Below are 12,918 nucleotides of genomic sequence, written 5' to 3'. Positions count from 1 at the left end.
TTCTTCAATGGTCAGGACTCTCCCAGGACCACTACAGAGCAGGTATTATTTGGGTGGTGGATCATTCTCAGCACTGCAGTGACACCGACATGGTGGTGGTGTGTTAGTGTGTGTTGTGCTGGTATGAGTGGATCAGACACAGCAGTGCTGATGGAGTTTTTAAACTGACCACTAATGAAGGTCTAGAAGATGATCAACTCAAACAGCAGCAATAAATGGGTGACATCTACAAGGTTGTCCAACTAGGTAAGAGTGGACAGTGAGTGGACACGGTATTTAAAAACTCCAGCAGCACTGCTGTGTCTGATCCACTCGTACCAGCATAACACACACTAACACACCACCACCATGTCAGTGTCACTGCAGTGCTGAGAATGATCCACCACCTAAATAATACCTACTTTGTGGTGGTCTTGTGGGGATCCTGACCATTGATGAACATTGATAAACATTGATGAATAGCATTATGACCATGATGCTATTGACTGAGGTGGGCATTAGAATCCTGTACTCCCCAAACTGCTGTTAGTAGGGTGTAGTTGATCTCTGAAGTATTTTATTGTGTGATTGTTTCTGATTAATAAATGAACATTTCTCTGTTTAGCTGACCACTCTGCGGGGCTCGATACTTGAAGATTGTGTTCCTTCCACTGCTAAGCATGGTACTACTCGTGGCTTGCCCCTTAAAGAAGTGCTGGAGTTCCTTTCGCCAGAGCTGGATATCTCGTGTCTGCGACTTGCCCTGAATACACCTAAAGTCACGGAGCAGCTGATGAAACTGGATGAGCAGGGGGTATGTAGGCAGAAATGGTTAACTTTTCTATGTTTGGCTACTGTATACGTGTCAGAGAGGATGTGTGTTAGTCACGGCTCTCCTTGGTCAGAAGATATGACTAAGGTAGGAGGAAACGCCCCCTCTGACATGTGTCCAGTCTGTGTCTGCTTCTTATCATCTGTGTTGGGTATCAGCACAGAGCCGTATCACATATGGAAAGCCACGCTAGTAGGTGCTAGTAAGATGATGACAATTTAAACATGCCACACCTAGAAATGCTTTGAGTACTGCCTGTTCAATGTCTCAGTAGTTCACAGGGTACAGCTGTAGCTCTACTGGATCACTGTCTGACAATATTGATCCAAAATACACTTCATGATCACTTTATAATTTACTGCTCTGCTGTCTGCAGTTTGGTTATTCTGGCTCATTCTCACTTTTTTTCTGGCTGTGTTCTCTTCCAGCTCAGTTTCCAGGTGAAGGTGGGTGTAATGTACTGCCGGGCAGGTCAGAGTACAGAAGAAGAGATGTACAACAATGAAATGGCTGGTCCTGCATTTGTAGAGTTCCTGCAGCTTCTGGGAGAGAAAGTGCGATTAAAAGGGTTCAGCAAGTACCGAGCCCAACTGGACACCAAGAGTAAGTTTAGCATTTTAACCACATCAGCAACTTGCTCTTTTAGTAATTAGAGAGGAAAATGCTTACTAAGATACTTTATATGAGATCATATGTTTACTTGCCACATACAGTATAATAGAATAACAGAATTGAAAATGGATAACTGAAGTCAATGGATTTTCTGAATAGTAGTGGAACATAAATTTGCAAAGCCTTTTTGACCATGTTATCGTTTGGTTTATACCCGTCTTGCTCCCTGAGCACAGCCACGACCTTTATTATAAATGTGGTTACTGATGATCAATGCATATAAAATGTAATCAGTTATATATACTGTATATATATATATATATATATATATATTTATATATATTCTGGGTGTCATAACATCACCTGTTGAACATCAAGCTTTTTCCCTATCCTGCCCTTTGCGGCTGTTATGCACCTGCCAGCCTGGTTGCACCACCAAGACTTAAATACAGTTAAGTACAGTACAGTAGTGATAGCTCAGTGGTTTGGTACTGGACTAGTGATCAGAGGGTTGTTGGTTTGATACGGCACAATGGCTCAGAGAGAAGCACTGTCGCCTCACATCATAAAGGTCCTGGGCTCGATCCCCAGTTGGGGCGGTCCAGGTCCTTTCTGTGTGGAGTTTGCATGTTCTCCCCGTGTCTGCAGGGGTTTCCTCCGGGAGCTCTGATTTCCTCCCACAGTCCGAAGACATGCAAGTGAGGTGAATTAGAGATACAAAATTGTCCATGACTGTGTTTAACATTAAACTTGGGAACTGATGAATCTTGCGTAACTACTGTGTCTGTCATGAATGTAATCAAAGTGTGTAAAACATGACATTAAAATCACCACTAAGCTGACACTGTTGGGCCCCAGAGCAAGGCCCTTACCCATCAACTAACTGCGTTGTAAATGCTATTAATTAAAATAGTGTATTATGCCTAGCTTGTTAGACCACTGTGCCATTCAAACATTTACTTACTAACGATTGAGAACATTTCTTTATAATTTTATTTCTAATTCAATGTTTAAACTGATTAACATATGCAGTATTTTACTCCTTACTGTTGTTTTATATTTCCTATTATTATTATTATCATCATCATCATTATTAATATTCTTGTTACTAATGCTACATTTGTTTACCTATTTTTTCCAGCTGATTCCACAGGAACACACTCACTGTACACAGCGTACAAAGACTATGAGATCATGTTTCACGTATCGACCATGCTGCCCTACACTCCTAACAACAAACAACAGGTCAGGCTACAATCCCCCCCTCCACTGTTCTATATAAATGTGAAGTATTTTCTTTCTAGCCTTTGCAATCCTGCTAATAATACATTTCAACATGATTTAACTTAATATCTCTAGAGATTTTACTGTTGCATTTATTTAGATGCTGATTGGTTTTGTCATATCTGTGTAATCCTTGCAGTGCTTTATGCATTGTATTAGCGTAGGATGCTGCCTCGAATGCAGCTATTGTTAACTGCCTTCTTTGGTTTTCTTAACCAAAGTTTAATTAACTTAGTTGCTTGAAATAATTATTTAAAATAATGTTTTGTTTGTGTTCATGTGTGCAAGGCTAAACACTTTGTAGCATCTTCTTGCCACTGCATTTAATGTTGATTTAGTAATAAAATTAATAACACAAATCACTTTACCTGTACTAGTTTTTGGTAAGCTTTTGGTTTCACAGACATTATTTTTATTTAATTATTTATTTACTCAGTCTGTCATACACAGACTTGTGAACATAATTGTGATACCAGCCACAAACTCTAAACTAGTTTTGTCATCTGTGGAAAGTGACTGTAACAGGACGGATCGCGTCACGTGTAGTCTCGCACCAACAATCAAAAATGAACCCAATTTGCTGGATGTTTAACTAAGCCTTAACAATACTGATGCTAAAAGCCACAAACAAAAAGTATAATTGGAAAATAAAAGCAATGGCCAAAGTAACAAATGAAAACAGCAAAAACATCTGCAGCCTGCAACAGAGACAGTGGACAGAAAAGGGATAGCACGGAAATAAAAACTAGTTGTTACAATAGGACAGGTTGCTCAAAGCACCTCCGAAAGAAAGGAAACCTAAAACCAGCTGCGACAACAATAGACAAGCGTCATCCCACCCCACCCACTTGGGTCTTCTCTGGAGAAGGGCAGTCATGCCATCTCAGGGCCAGCTTGCTCTTCCAGGGCCGTTAATTTGTGATGCCCAAAAAAGGCTTTGACATCGGCTAGTTAAAAGTGTGCTGGCTTCATAAAAAAGAGGCATCACAGTTTTAAAGAGAAAAGCATGTTGTCAACAGGATGGAGTCAACTCTGTGAGGAAGAACTTAATAAATAAAAACACTTCCACTTGGAGCGTATTAATTCTCAAGTGCAGCAAGTGACTGTTAGTTAAGAAGAACTGTCACACCAAATCATATGCGCCTCCAGGCGCCATCTGCCAGCCATAATTGGGAGTCAGAAGTATAGTCATGCCACCGATCTCCACGGCGGTGGGCTTGTTACAGTGACTGGAAAACTTGGCCATAAATGGTGGCAATTTTAAGAAAGAGGCCTGTCTACATTCTGATCTTTACTAGTTGTTAGTCATTGTTTCCAGACACCTTTAAATCAGTTAACACCAGCAATTTACGTAGTACTTTACTGGTCTATTTGATTTGCTGGTGTTTGCTGAAGTTTAGTTCCCTGTAAAATTCTAAATGCGTTATCTATTTTTTAGCATGATCTTACTGTACTTGTGACCTAGAAAACAGTTATCCAGAGTTGTGTCTATCAGTCATTGCCACTATTATCTGCTTAATAACAAAACAAGCAAGTGTTCTATCAGATTGTGTCTTTGCTTATGATTGTCAGAGTGTCTAGTGGTCAGTGATGCAAAAGTAGTTTAAGGAAGGAAGGTGTGATAACATGTTGAGAACCACAGACCTGTTTTTATTGATTTGTTTGTGGTGACCGCAATGTTTGACTTTACTTTGTTTCTTTATTTTACAGTTGTTGAGGAAAAGGCACATTGGGAATGATATAGTCACCATCGTCTTTCAGGAGCCTGGAGCACATCCCTTCACCCCCAAAAACATCCGCTCACATTTCCAACATGTCTTCATCATCGTCCGTGTTCACAATCCCTGTTCTGAAAACACCTGCTACAGGTAAACTTAACAAGTCCAACGAAGCTGCCAAATAAAGGATATCTGTAGTGTTTAAAAACTGCAAAAACTAATATAAACCATATAAATCTCTTTACTGGTGGAGAATTTGCTATACTGTTCCTACAGCGATACAAATAGAAAAATTCAAGAAAAAAATCAGTGCTGGTTATGAAACACTATACAGTGTGTGTATATACACCAGCTAGGCATAACATTATGACCACTGACAGGTGAAGTGAATAACACTGATTATCTCTTCATCACGGCACCTGTTAGTGGGTGGGATATATTAGGCAGCAAGTGAACATTTTATCCTCAGAGTTGATGTGTTAGAAGCAGGAAAAATGGGCAGGCGTAAGGATTTGAGCGAGACAACAGCTAGATGACTGGGTCAGACCATCTCCAAAACTGCAGCTCTTGTGTGGTGTTTCCGGTCTGCAGTGGTCAGGAAGGAACAGTGGTAAACCCGCGACCGGGTCACTTTCTGATTGCTGTGACATCTTTCAGCAGGATAATACACCCTGCCACAAAGCAAAAATGGTTCAGGAGTGGTTTGAGGAGCACAACAGCATTTTTGAGATGTTGACTTGGCCTCCAAATTCCCCAGATCTCAATTCAATCAAGCATCTGTGGGATGTGCTGGACAAACAAGTCCGATCAATGGAGGCCCCACCTCACAACTTACACGAGTTAAAGGATCTGCTGCTAAAATCTGCCAGATACCACAGCACACCTTCAGGGGTCTAGTGGAGTCCATGCCTCGACGGGTCAGGGTTGTTTTTGTGTGTATATGTTATGTTATTAATGTTATATACATAACATTATGACCACCTTCCTAATATTGTTTTGGTCCCCCTGCAATTGTGATGCACTGTGTATTCTGACTCCTTTCTATCAGAACCAGCATTAACCTCTACAGCAATTTGAGCTACAATCGGACCACACAGGCCAGCCTTCACTCCCACGTGCATCAATGAGCCTTGGCCGCCCATGACCCTGTCACCGGTTTACCACTGTTCCTTCCTTGGACCACTTTTGATAGATACTGAGCACTGCAGACCGGAAACACCCCACAAGAGCTGCAGTTTTGGAGATGCTTCTAACACATCAACTTTGAGGATAAAATTTATATATACAGTGTATCACAAAAGTGAGTACACCCCTCACATTTCTGCAGATATTTAAGTATATCTTTTCATGGGACAACACTGACAAAATGACACTTTGACACAATGAAAAGTAGTCTGTGTGCAGCTTATATAACAGTGTAAATTTATTCTTCCCTCAAAATAACTCAATATACAGCCATTATTGTCTAAACCACTGGCAACAAAAGTGAGTACACCCCTAAGAGACTACACCCCTAAATGTCCAAATTGAGCACTGCTTGTCATTTTCCCTCCAAAATGTCATGTGACTCGTTAGTGTTACTAGGTCTCAGGTGTGCATAGGGAGCAGGTGTGTTCAATTTAGTAGTACATCTCTCACACTCTCTCATACTGGTCACTGAAAGTTCCAACATGGCACCTCATGGCAAATAACTCTCTGAGGATCTTAAAAGATGAATTGTTGCACTACATGAAGATGGCCAAGGCTACAAGAAGATTGCCAACACCCTGAAACTGAGCTGCAGCACAGTGGCCAAGATCATCCAGCGTTTTAAAAGAGCAGGGTCCACTCAGAAGAGACCTCGCGTTGGTCGTCCAAAGAAGCTGAGTGCACGTGCTCAGCGTCACATCCAACTGCTGTCTTTGAAAGATAGGCGCAGGAGTGCTGTCAGCATTGCTGCAGAGATTGAAAAGGTGGGGGGTCAGCCTGTCAGTGCTCAGACCATACGCCGCACACTACATCAAATTGGTCTGCATGGCTGTCACCCCAGAAGGAAGCCTCTTCTGAAGTCTCTACACAAGAAAGCCCGCAAACAGTTTGCTGAAGACATGTCAACAAAGGACATGGATTACTGGAACCATGTCCTATGGTCTGATGAGACCAAGATTAATTTGTTTGGTTCAGATGGTCTCAAGCATGTGTGGCGGCAATCAGGTGAGGAGTACAAAGATAAGTGTGTCATGCCTACAGTCAAGCATGGTGGTGGGAATGCCATGGTCTGGGGCTGAATGAGTGCAGCAGGTGTTGGGGAGTTACATTTCATTGAGGGACACATGAACTCCAATATGTACTGTGAAATACTGAAGCAGAGCATGATCCCCTCCCTCTGGAAACTGGGTCGCAGGGCAGTGTTCCAGCATGATAATGACCCCAAACACACCTCTAAGACGACCACTGCTTTATTGAAGAGGCTGAGGGTAAAGGTGATGGACTGGCCAAGCATGTCTCCAGATCTAAACCCAATAGAACATCTTTGGGGCATCCTCAAGCGGAAGGTGGAGGAGCGCAAAGTCTCGAATATCCGCCAGCTCCGTGATGTCGTCATGGAGGAGTGGAAAAGCATTCCAGTGGCAACCTGTGAAGCTCTGGTAAACTCCATGCCCAGGAGAGTTAAGGCAGTTCTGGGAAATAATGGTGGCCACACAAAATATTGACACTTCAGGAACTTTCACTAAGGGGTGTACTCACTTTTGTTGCTGGTGGTTTAGACATTAATGGCTGTATATTGAGTTATTTTGAGGGAAGAATAAATTTACACTGTTATATAAGCTGCACACAGACTACTTTTCATTGTGTCAAAGTGTCATTTTGTCAGTGTTGTCCCATGAAAAGATGTACTTAAATATCTGCAGAAATGTGAGGGGTGTACTCACTTTTGTGATACACTGTATATATATATATATATATATATTAGGGCTGTCAAACGATTAAAATTTTTAATCGCGATTAATCTCAGAATTTCATATAGTTAATCGCGATTAATCGCATTTAAAAAAATCTGTGTAAATGTTATAGAAAACAAGGATTTTTAAGTGAAATGTTACAATTAAAATGGTGAACACATTTTATGCTAAATGTACTGATGTTAAAAACTGCTGGGACAAGAGAAAACTGTAAGGGAGTTTTATTCACTCACATACTAGGCAGTAATACTATCCAATGGTTTGATGGACGTTTCTACACGAAGTGAGTGTGTTTTGACCCTTTGGGGCTTCCATAGTTCATGGACTAACGTGCTTGACTCAGCTGTCCGGTATTCTTTACCGTAACAGAAGGAGTTAATAAAGTGTTCTGCTCCCGACAACTTGTGAATATAGCGTGTATTTATTTCTTTATTATGCAAGTGCAAATGCTACGACGCTCTTTTACATTTTGTTAACAAACCGCAAATGAAAAACGGTGGCAAGTCCGACATTAAAACGTTTGTTCTACCAGTCAAGTCTCAACATGAACTAGAATTTGCGTTAATGGCACTTTTTTTTAATCGCGTTAAATTAAGATTGCGTTAATGCGTTATTATCGCGTTAACTTCGACAGCCCTAATATATATATACAGTGTATCACAAAAGTGAGTACACCCCTCACATTTCTGCAAATATTTCATTATATCTTTTCATGGGACAACACTATAGACATGAAACTTGGATATAACTTAGAGTAGTCAGTGTACAGCTTGTATAGCAGTGTAGATTTACTGTCTTCTGAAAATAACTCAACACACAGCCATTAATGTCTAAATAGCTGGCAACATAAGTGAGTACACCCCACAGTGAACATGTCCAAATTGTGCCCAAATGTGTCGTTGTCCCTCCCTGGTGTCATGTGTCAAGGTCCCAGGTGTAAATGGGGAGCAGGGCTGTTAAATGTGGTGTTTTGGGTACAATTCTCTCATACTGGCCACTGGATATTCAACATGGCACCTCATGGCAAAGAACTCTCTGAGGATGTGAGAAATAGAATTGTTGCTCTCCACAAAGATGGCCTGGGCTATAAGAAGATTGCTAACACCCTGAAACTGAGCTACAGCATGGTGGCCAAGGTCATACAGCGGTTTTCCAGGACAGGTTCCACTCGGAACAGGCTTCGCCAGGGTCGACCAAAGAAGTTGAGTCCACGTGTTCGGCGTCATATCCAGAGGTTGGCTTTAAAAAATAGACACATGAGTGCTGCCAGCATTGCTGCAGAGGTTGAAGACGTGGGAGGTCAGCCTGTCAGTGCTCAGACCATACGCCGCACACTGCATCAACTCGGTCTGCATGGTCGTCATCCCAGAAGGAAGCTGACGCACAAGAAAGCCCGCAAACAGTTTGCTGAAGACAAGCAGTCCAAGAACATGGATTACTGGAATGCCCTGTGGTCTGACGAGACCAAGATAAACTTGTTTGGCTCAGATGGTGTCCAGCATGTGTGGCGGCGCCCTGGTGAGAAGTACCAAGACAACTGTATCTTGCCTACAGTCAAGCATGGTGGTGGTAGCATCATGGTCTTGGGCTGCATGAGTGTTGCTGGCACTGGGGAGCTGCAGTTCATTGAGGGAAACATAAATTCCAACATGTACTGTGACATTCTGAAACAGAGCATGATCCCCTCCCTTCGAAAACTGGGCCTCATGGCAGTTTTCCAACAGGATAACGACCCCAAACACAACCTCCAAGATGACAGCTGCCTTGCTGAGGAAGCTGAAGGTAAAGGTGATGGACTAAACCCAATTGAGCACCTGTGGCGCATCCTCAAGTGGAAGGTGGAGGAGTTCAAGGTGTCTAACATCCACCAGCTCCGTGATGTCATCATGGAGGAGTGGAAGAGGATTCCAGTAGCAACCTGTGCAGCTCTGGTGAATTCCATGCCCAGGAGGGTTAAGGCAGTGATAATAATGGTGGTCACACAAAATATTGACACTTTGGGCACAATTTGGACATGTTCACTGTGGGGTGTACTCACTTATGTTGCCAGCTATTTAGACATTAATGGCTGTGTGTTGAGTTATTTTCAGAAGACAGTAAATCTACACTGCTATACAAGTTGTACACTGACTACTCTAAGTTATATCCAAGTTTCATGTCTATAGTGTTGTCCCATGAAAAGATATAATGAAATATTTGCAGAAATGTGAGGGATGTACTCATTTTTGTGATACACTGTATATATATATATATATATATATATATATAATTTATTTTATATATGTATATATTTATTTATTTATTTATTTATTTATTTATATATATATATATATAAGCTTCTGCCCACCCCCTTTATCATCTTTAGAGACCTTTCGTGTGCTACAAGTTTGTCTAGTACTTTTCAGAGTGTCTTATGAAAGCACTTCTCCAACTATCTAAAGGTTCCCAAACTTGTGTTGGGAAAATTTATAAGCCAGGCTTAAACACATAGAAATGTTAACTCATGTTTTCAGAATCATTCATTGACTACATTGTTTAATCTAGGTTTGTTGTCCCAAAAAATAATTTTTTTTATAAAACTGAATAATGTGGCAACACTGAGACACTGATTTCCCATGGCAGACATGTCCAAAGTGTCCCAGAGGCCAAACATGGTCCATGGATATATTTAAACTGGCCCATATTTTCTCTCTTAAGATGACCTTCCGCTGAGCGATAATCTGCCCTGTTTTTCTGTCACAGTGAAAACTGCTTATCATAGAATATTTTCTGTGGTCGTGATGACCTGTCATTGAGTACACATGATATGGCACAGTGCAGACATGATCTCATAATGGGACAAGTCATGTTCTATTAGGACAATGTTCTATTAAGGTGGCTTGAAATGGCGGAGTCGTTGTGGTTTTCACACTACACGACTGATCGGCAATAGGGGGTCACACACTACACGATCTACCATCAGGAGGAATCTCAGATGAGTCTGTCTGGTCTTCCAAACTACGTTTTGTCACGAAAACAGACACAATAACAGGCAAGGGGTTTAATGGTACCATGTGTAAGAATGGACGTGGAGCGATCCAAATTGTTTGTGCGCTTATATGCAGTGCAAAAAGCAAGAAGAAAAGGGAAACTAATCTGGGTGAAGGAGTGGGTTTGGCTATGCTGCGTTGGTATTATGGTTTGGCGTGGATGATCAGGTCACAAATACTGTAAAGCTTGTGTTTATGCCAGTGTATTCTGATAGACTATGTTATGACCCTTCCCCCTACATTTACAACTCCTCCCCCAGGTTTCCCCTCACTCCATATCTTGCGTTCTGGTTGGCTCTAGCTCGACACAGCACTCTCTGCCAGTCACAACCTGATCACAACACCTTTTACACTACAGGATTCTGAGTTGCTGAGACGGTTTTTCAAGAAGTGATGTTGAGAAATATTTACAAATAAACCAAAAAGGTACAAGAAGAGAAAATTAAAGCAGAAGGAGGTAATTTAATGAAAGATAAGGAAGTGAAAACAAGTTTGTGCTTTAAGAAGAAACCGGACTGTTTCTTGTGTTATGGGGCCGTGTCTGTGGTAAAGGAGTACAATATATATGGAGATATACACTGATCAGCGATAACATTAAAACCACCTCCTTGTTTCTACACTCACTGTCTATTTTATCAGACCCACTTACCATATAGAAGCACTTTGTAGTTCTACAATTACTGACTGTAGTCCATCTGTTTCTCTCCATACTTTTTTAGCCCCTATCACCCTGTTCTTTAATGGTCAGGACTCTCCCAGGACCACCACAGAGCAGGTATTATTTGGGTGGTGGATCATTCTGAAGTGACACTGACATGGTGGTGGTGTGTTAGTGTGTGTTGTGCTAGTATGAGTGGATAAGACAGCAATGCTGATTGAGTTTTTAAACACCTCACTGTCACTGCTGGACTGAGAATAGTCCACCAACCAAAAATATCCAGCCAACAGCGTCCCATGGGCAGCGTCCTGTGACGACTGATGAAGGTCTAGAAGATGACCGACTCAAACAGCAGCAATAGATGAACAATCATCATCAACTAGGCAGGAGTGTCTAATAGAGTGGACAGTGAGTGGACACGGTATTTAAAAACTCCATCAGCGCTGCTGTGTCTGATCCGCTCATACCAGCACAACACACACTAACATACCACCACCATGTCAGTGTCACTGCAGTGCTGAGAAAATGAGTTTGACACCCCTGATCTAAACGTTCCTGAAACATATTAGGAGCGACGCATTAACTAGGTTTAGCAATTCATCTCTATGTTTGGTTTTTTGAAAGCTAAGTACAGTGAAAACATTTCATTAATCTGAGGTTTGGTTACTTGGTGCTTTGAAGCATTGTGTATTTAGGGATTTGTTATAGACCTCAGTTATGTTTCAAGTGTAACAATGCTCGTCAAATACACATGTCCTAACGAGTTAAGCTCTGTGGGCACTTTGTAAGGATCTCTACTGGCAGTGTGTAGTACATGCTGCTCTGATTACGCTTCACTGAGAGCTTGCACTGTGTACCATTATCTAATGCGATGAAAGCACTGAGTCCATCCCAGACTATGCTGTTTTATTTTTGGTCATGTTTTCAGGCCGTTCTGATATCTGCTACTGTCTTGTATTAGTTGATATTATATTATGTAGTCATGATGGGATTATATGGATTTATCTAATTGTTGGAAGTGGAAAGTACATGCCCGTGCACACACACTCCCTATTCCAGCACTCTTGTTTTGATTGCCTGAGGCAGATGAGATTGAGCAGTCAAAAGAAGTTAGTGTGGTGTGTTTGCAGAATGTCTCTATTGGGACCGGCCTCCCTCCCCCCCTCCCCTCCCCTCACTTTCCATCCCAAACACACGTGCTTCCACTGTTATTCAGCTGGATGCCACCACTCCCTGCTCACATTTTCTGCTCATCTCACCCACGCGGCACACACCTGCCTTTGGAAACTGCATTTTCTTTGTTTTTTAAGCTCTGATTTATAGCTGTGATTTATAGCTGTGATTTTTAGCTGCACTTTTATTTGAGGAAGACTGTGTGCAAGTCAGTCCTAATGAACTATACAGAATTTTTCCATTTCTTCCAAGAAGCTATTTGAAGAACTTGCAAAGGGATATTCAGCCTGAAATGAAAATCGCTGAATCCTAAAAAGGCACAGAGGACCTTTTTTTCTCTGGCTTGACATCACTGCTTTTTTTTTATTGAAGGACATAATTTGAAAAGCTTTCATTGTGATGATTTGTAGGACTCATTTGTACTATTCTTTAACAAGAAGGATGGCTATAAAATAAAAAGGAAGGCAAATTTCAGTCCAGGAGGAAGTAAACCCTGTGATATTGTGCCAGCTGCATTTGTCCTTGGCGTGGCTTCTGTCTTTTTTCTGCACTGCATGTCCCTCTAATCCATCACTGGGCTCCTACGAAAGGTGTGGATTAACCCTGACCTTCTGCAACAGGGTGGAAAATCTCTGTTTTAATCCATGTTTATTGGGTTGGCACACATTTTGTTGCTTGTGGGATTGTTTTA

General features: G+C 41.6%; 1 protein-coding gene across 1 annotated transcript in view; it reads left to right on the top strand.

Annotated features, from left to right (window-relative positions):
• The window catches only part of LOC134324835 (signal-induced proliferation-associated 1-like protein 1), a 92,666-nt gene that overhangs the window by 46,646 nt on the left and 33,102 nt on the right, over positions 1-12,918 (top strand). Inside the window, exons 4-7 of the mRNA XM_063006712.1 lie at positions 605-793; positions 1,240-1,414; positions 2,565-2,668; positions 4,418-4,575. Coding sequence (XP_062862782.1) covers positions 605-793; positions 1,240-1,414; positions 2,565-2,668; positions 4,418-4,575 — 626 coding nt within the window. The remainder of the gene's footprint in view (positions 1-604; positions 794-1,239; positions 1,415-2,564; positions 2,669-4,417; positions 4,576-12,918) is intronic.

The sequence above is a fragment of the Trichomycterus rosablanca genome, chromosome 13, assembly GCF_030014385.1.
Source record: "Trichomycterus rosablanca isolate fTriRos1 chromosome 13, fTriRos1.hap1, whole genome shotgun sequence".
In the NCBI taxonomy this organism is placed as follows: Eukaryota; Metazoa; Chordata; class Actinopteri; order Siluriformes; family Trichomycteridae; genus Trichomycterus; species Trichomycterus rosablanca.
Note: the sequence above shows the minus strand (reverse complement) of the source record. Positions and strands in the feature narration are given on the sequence as shown.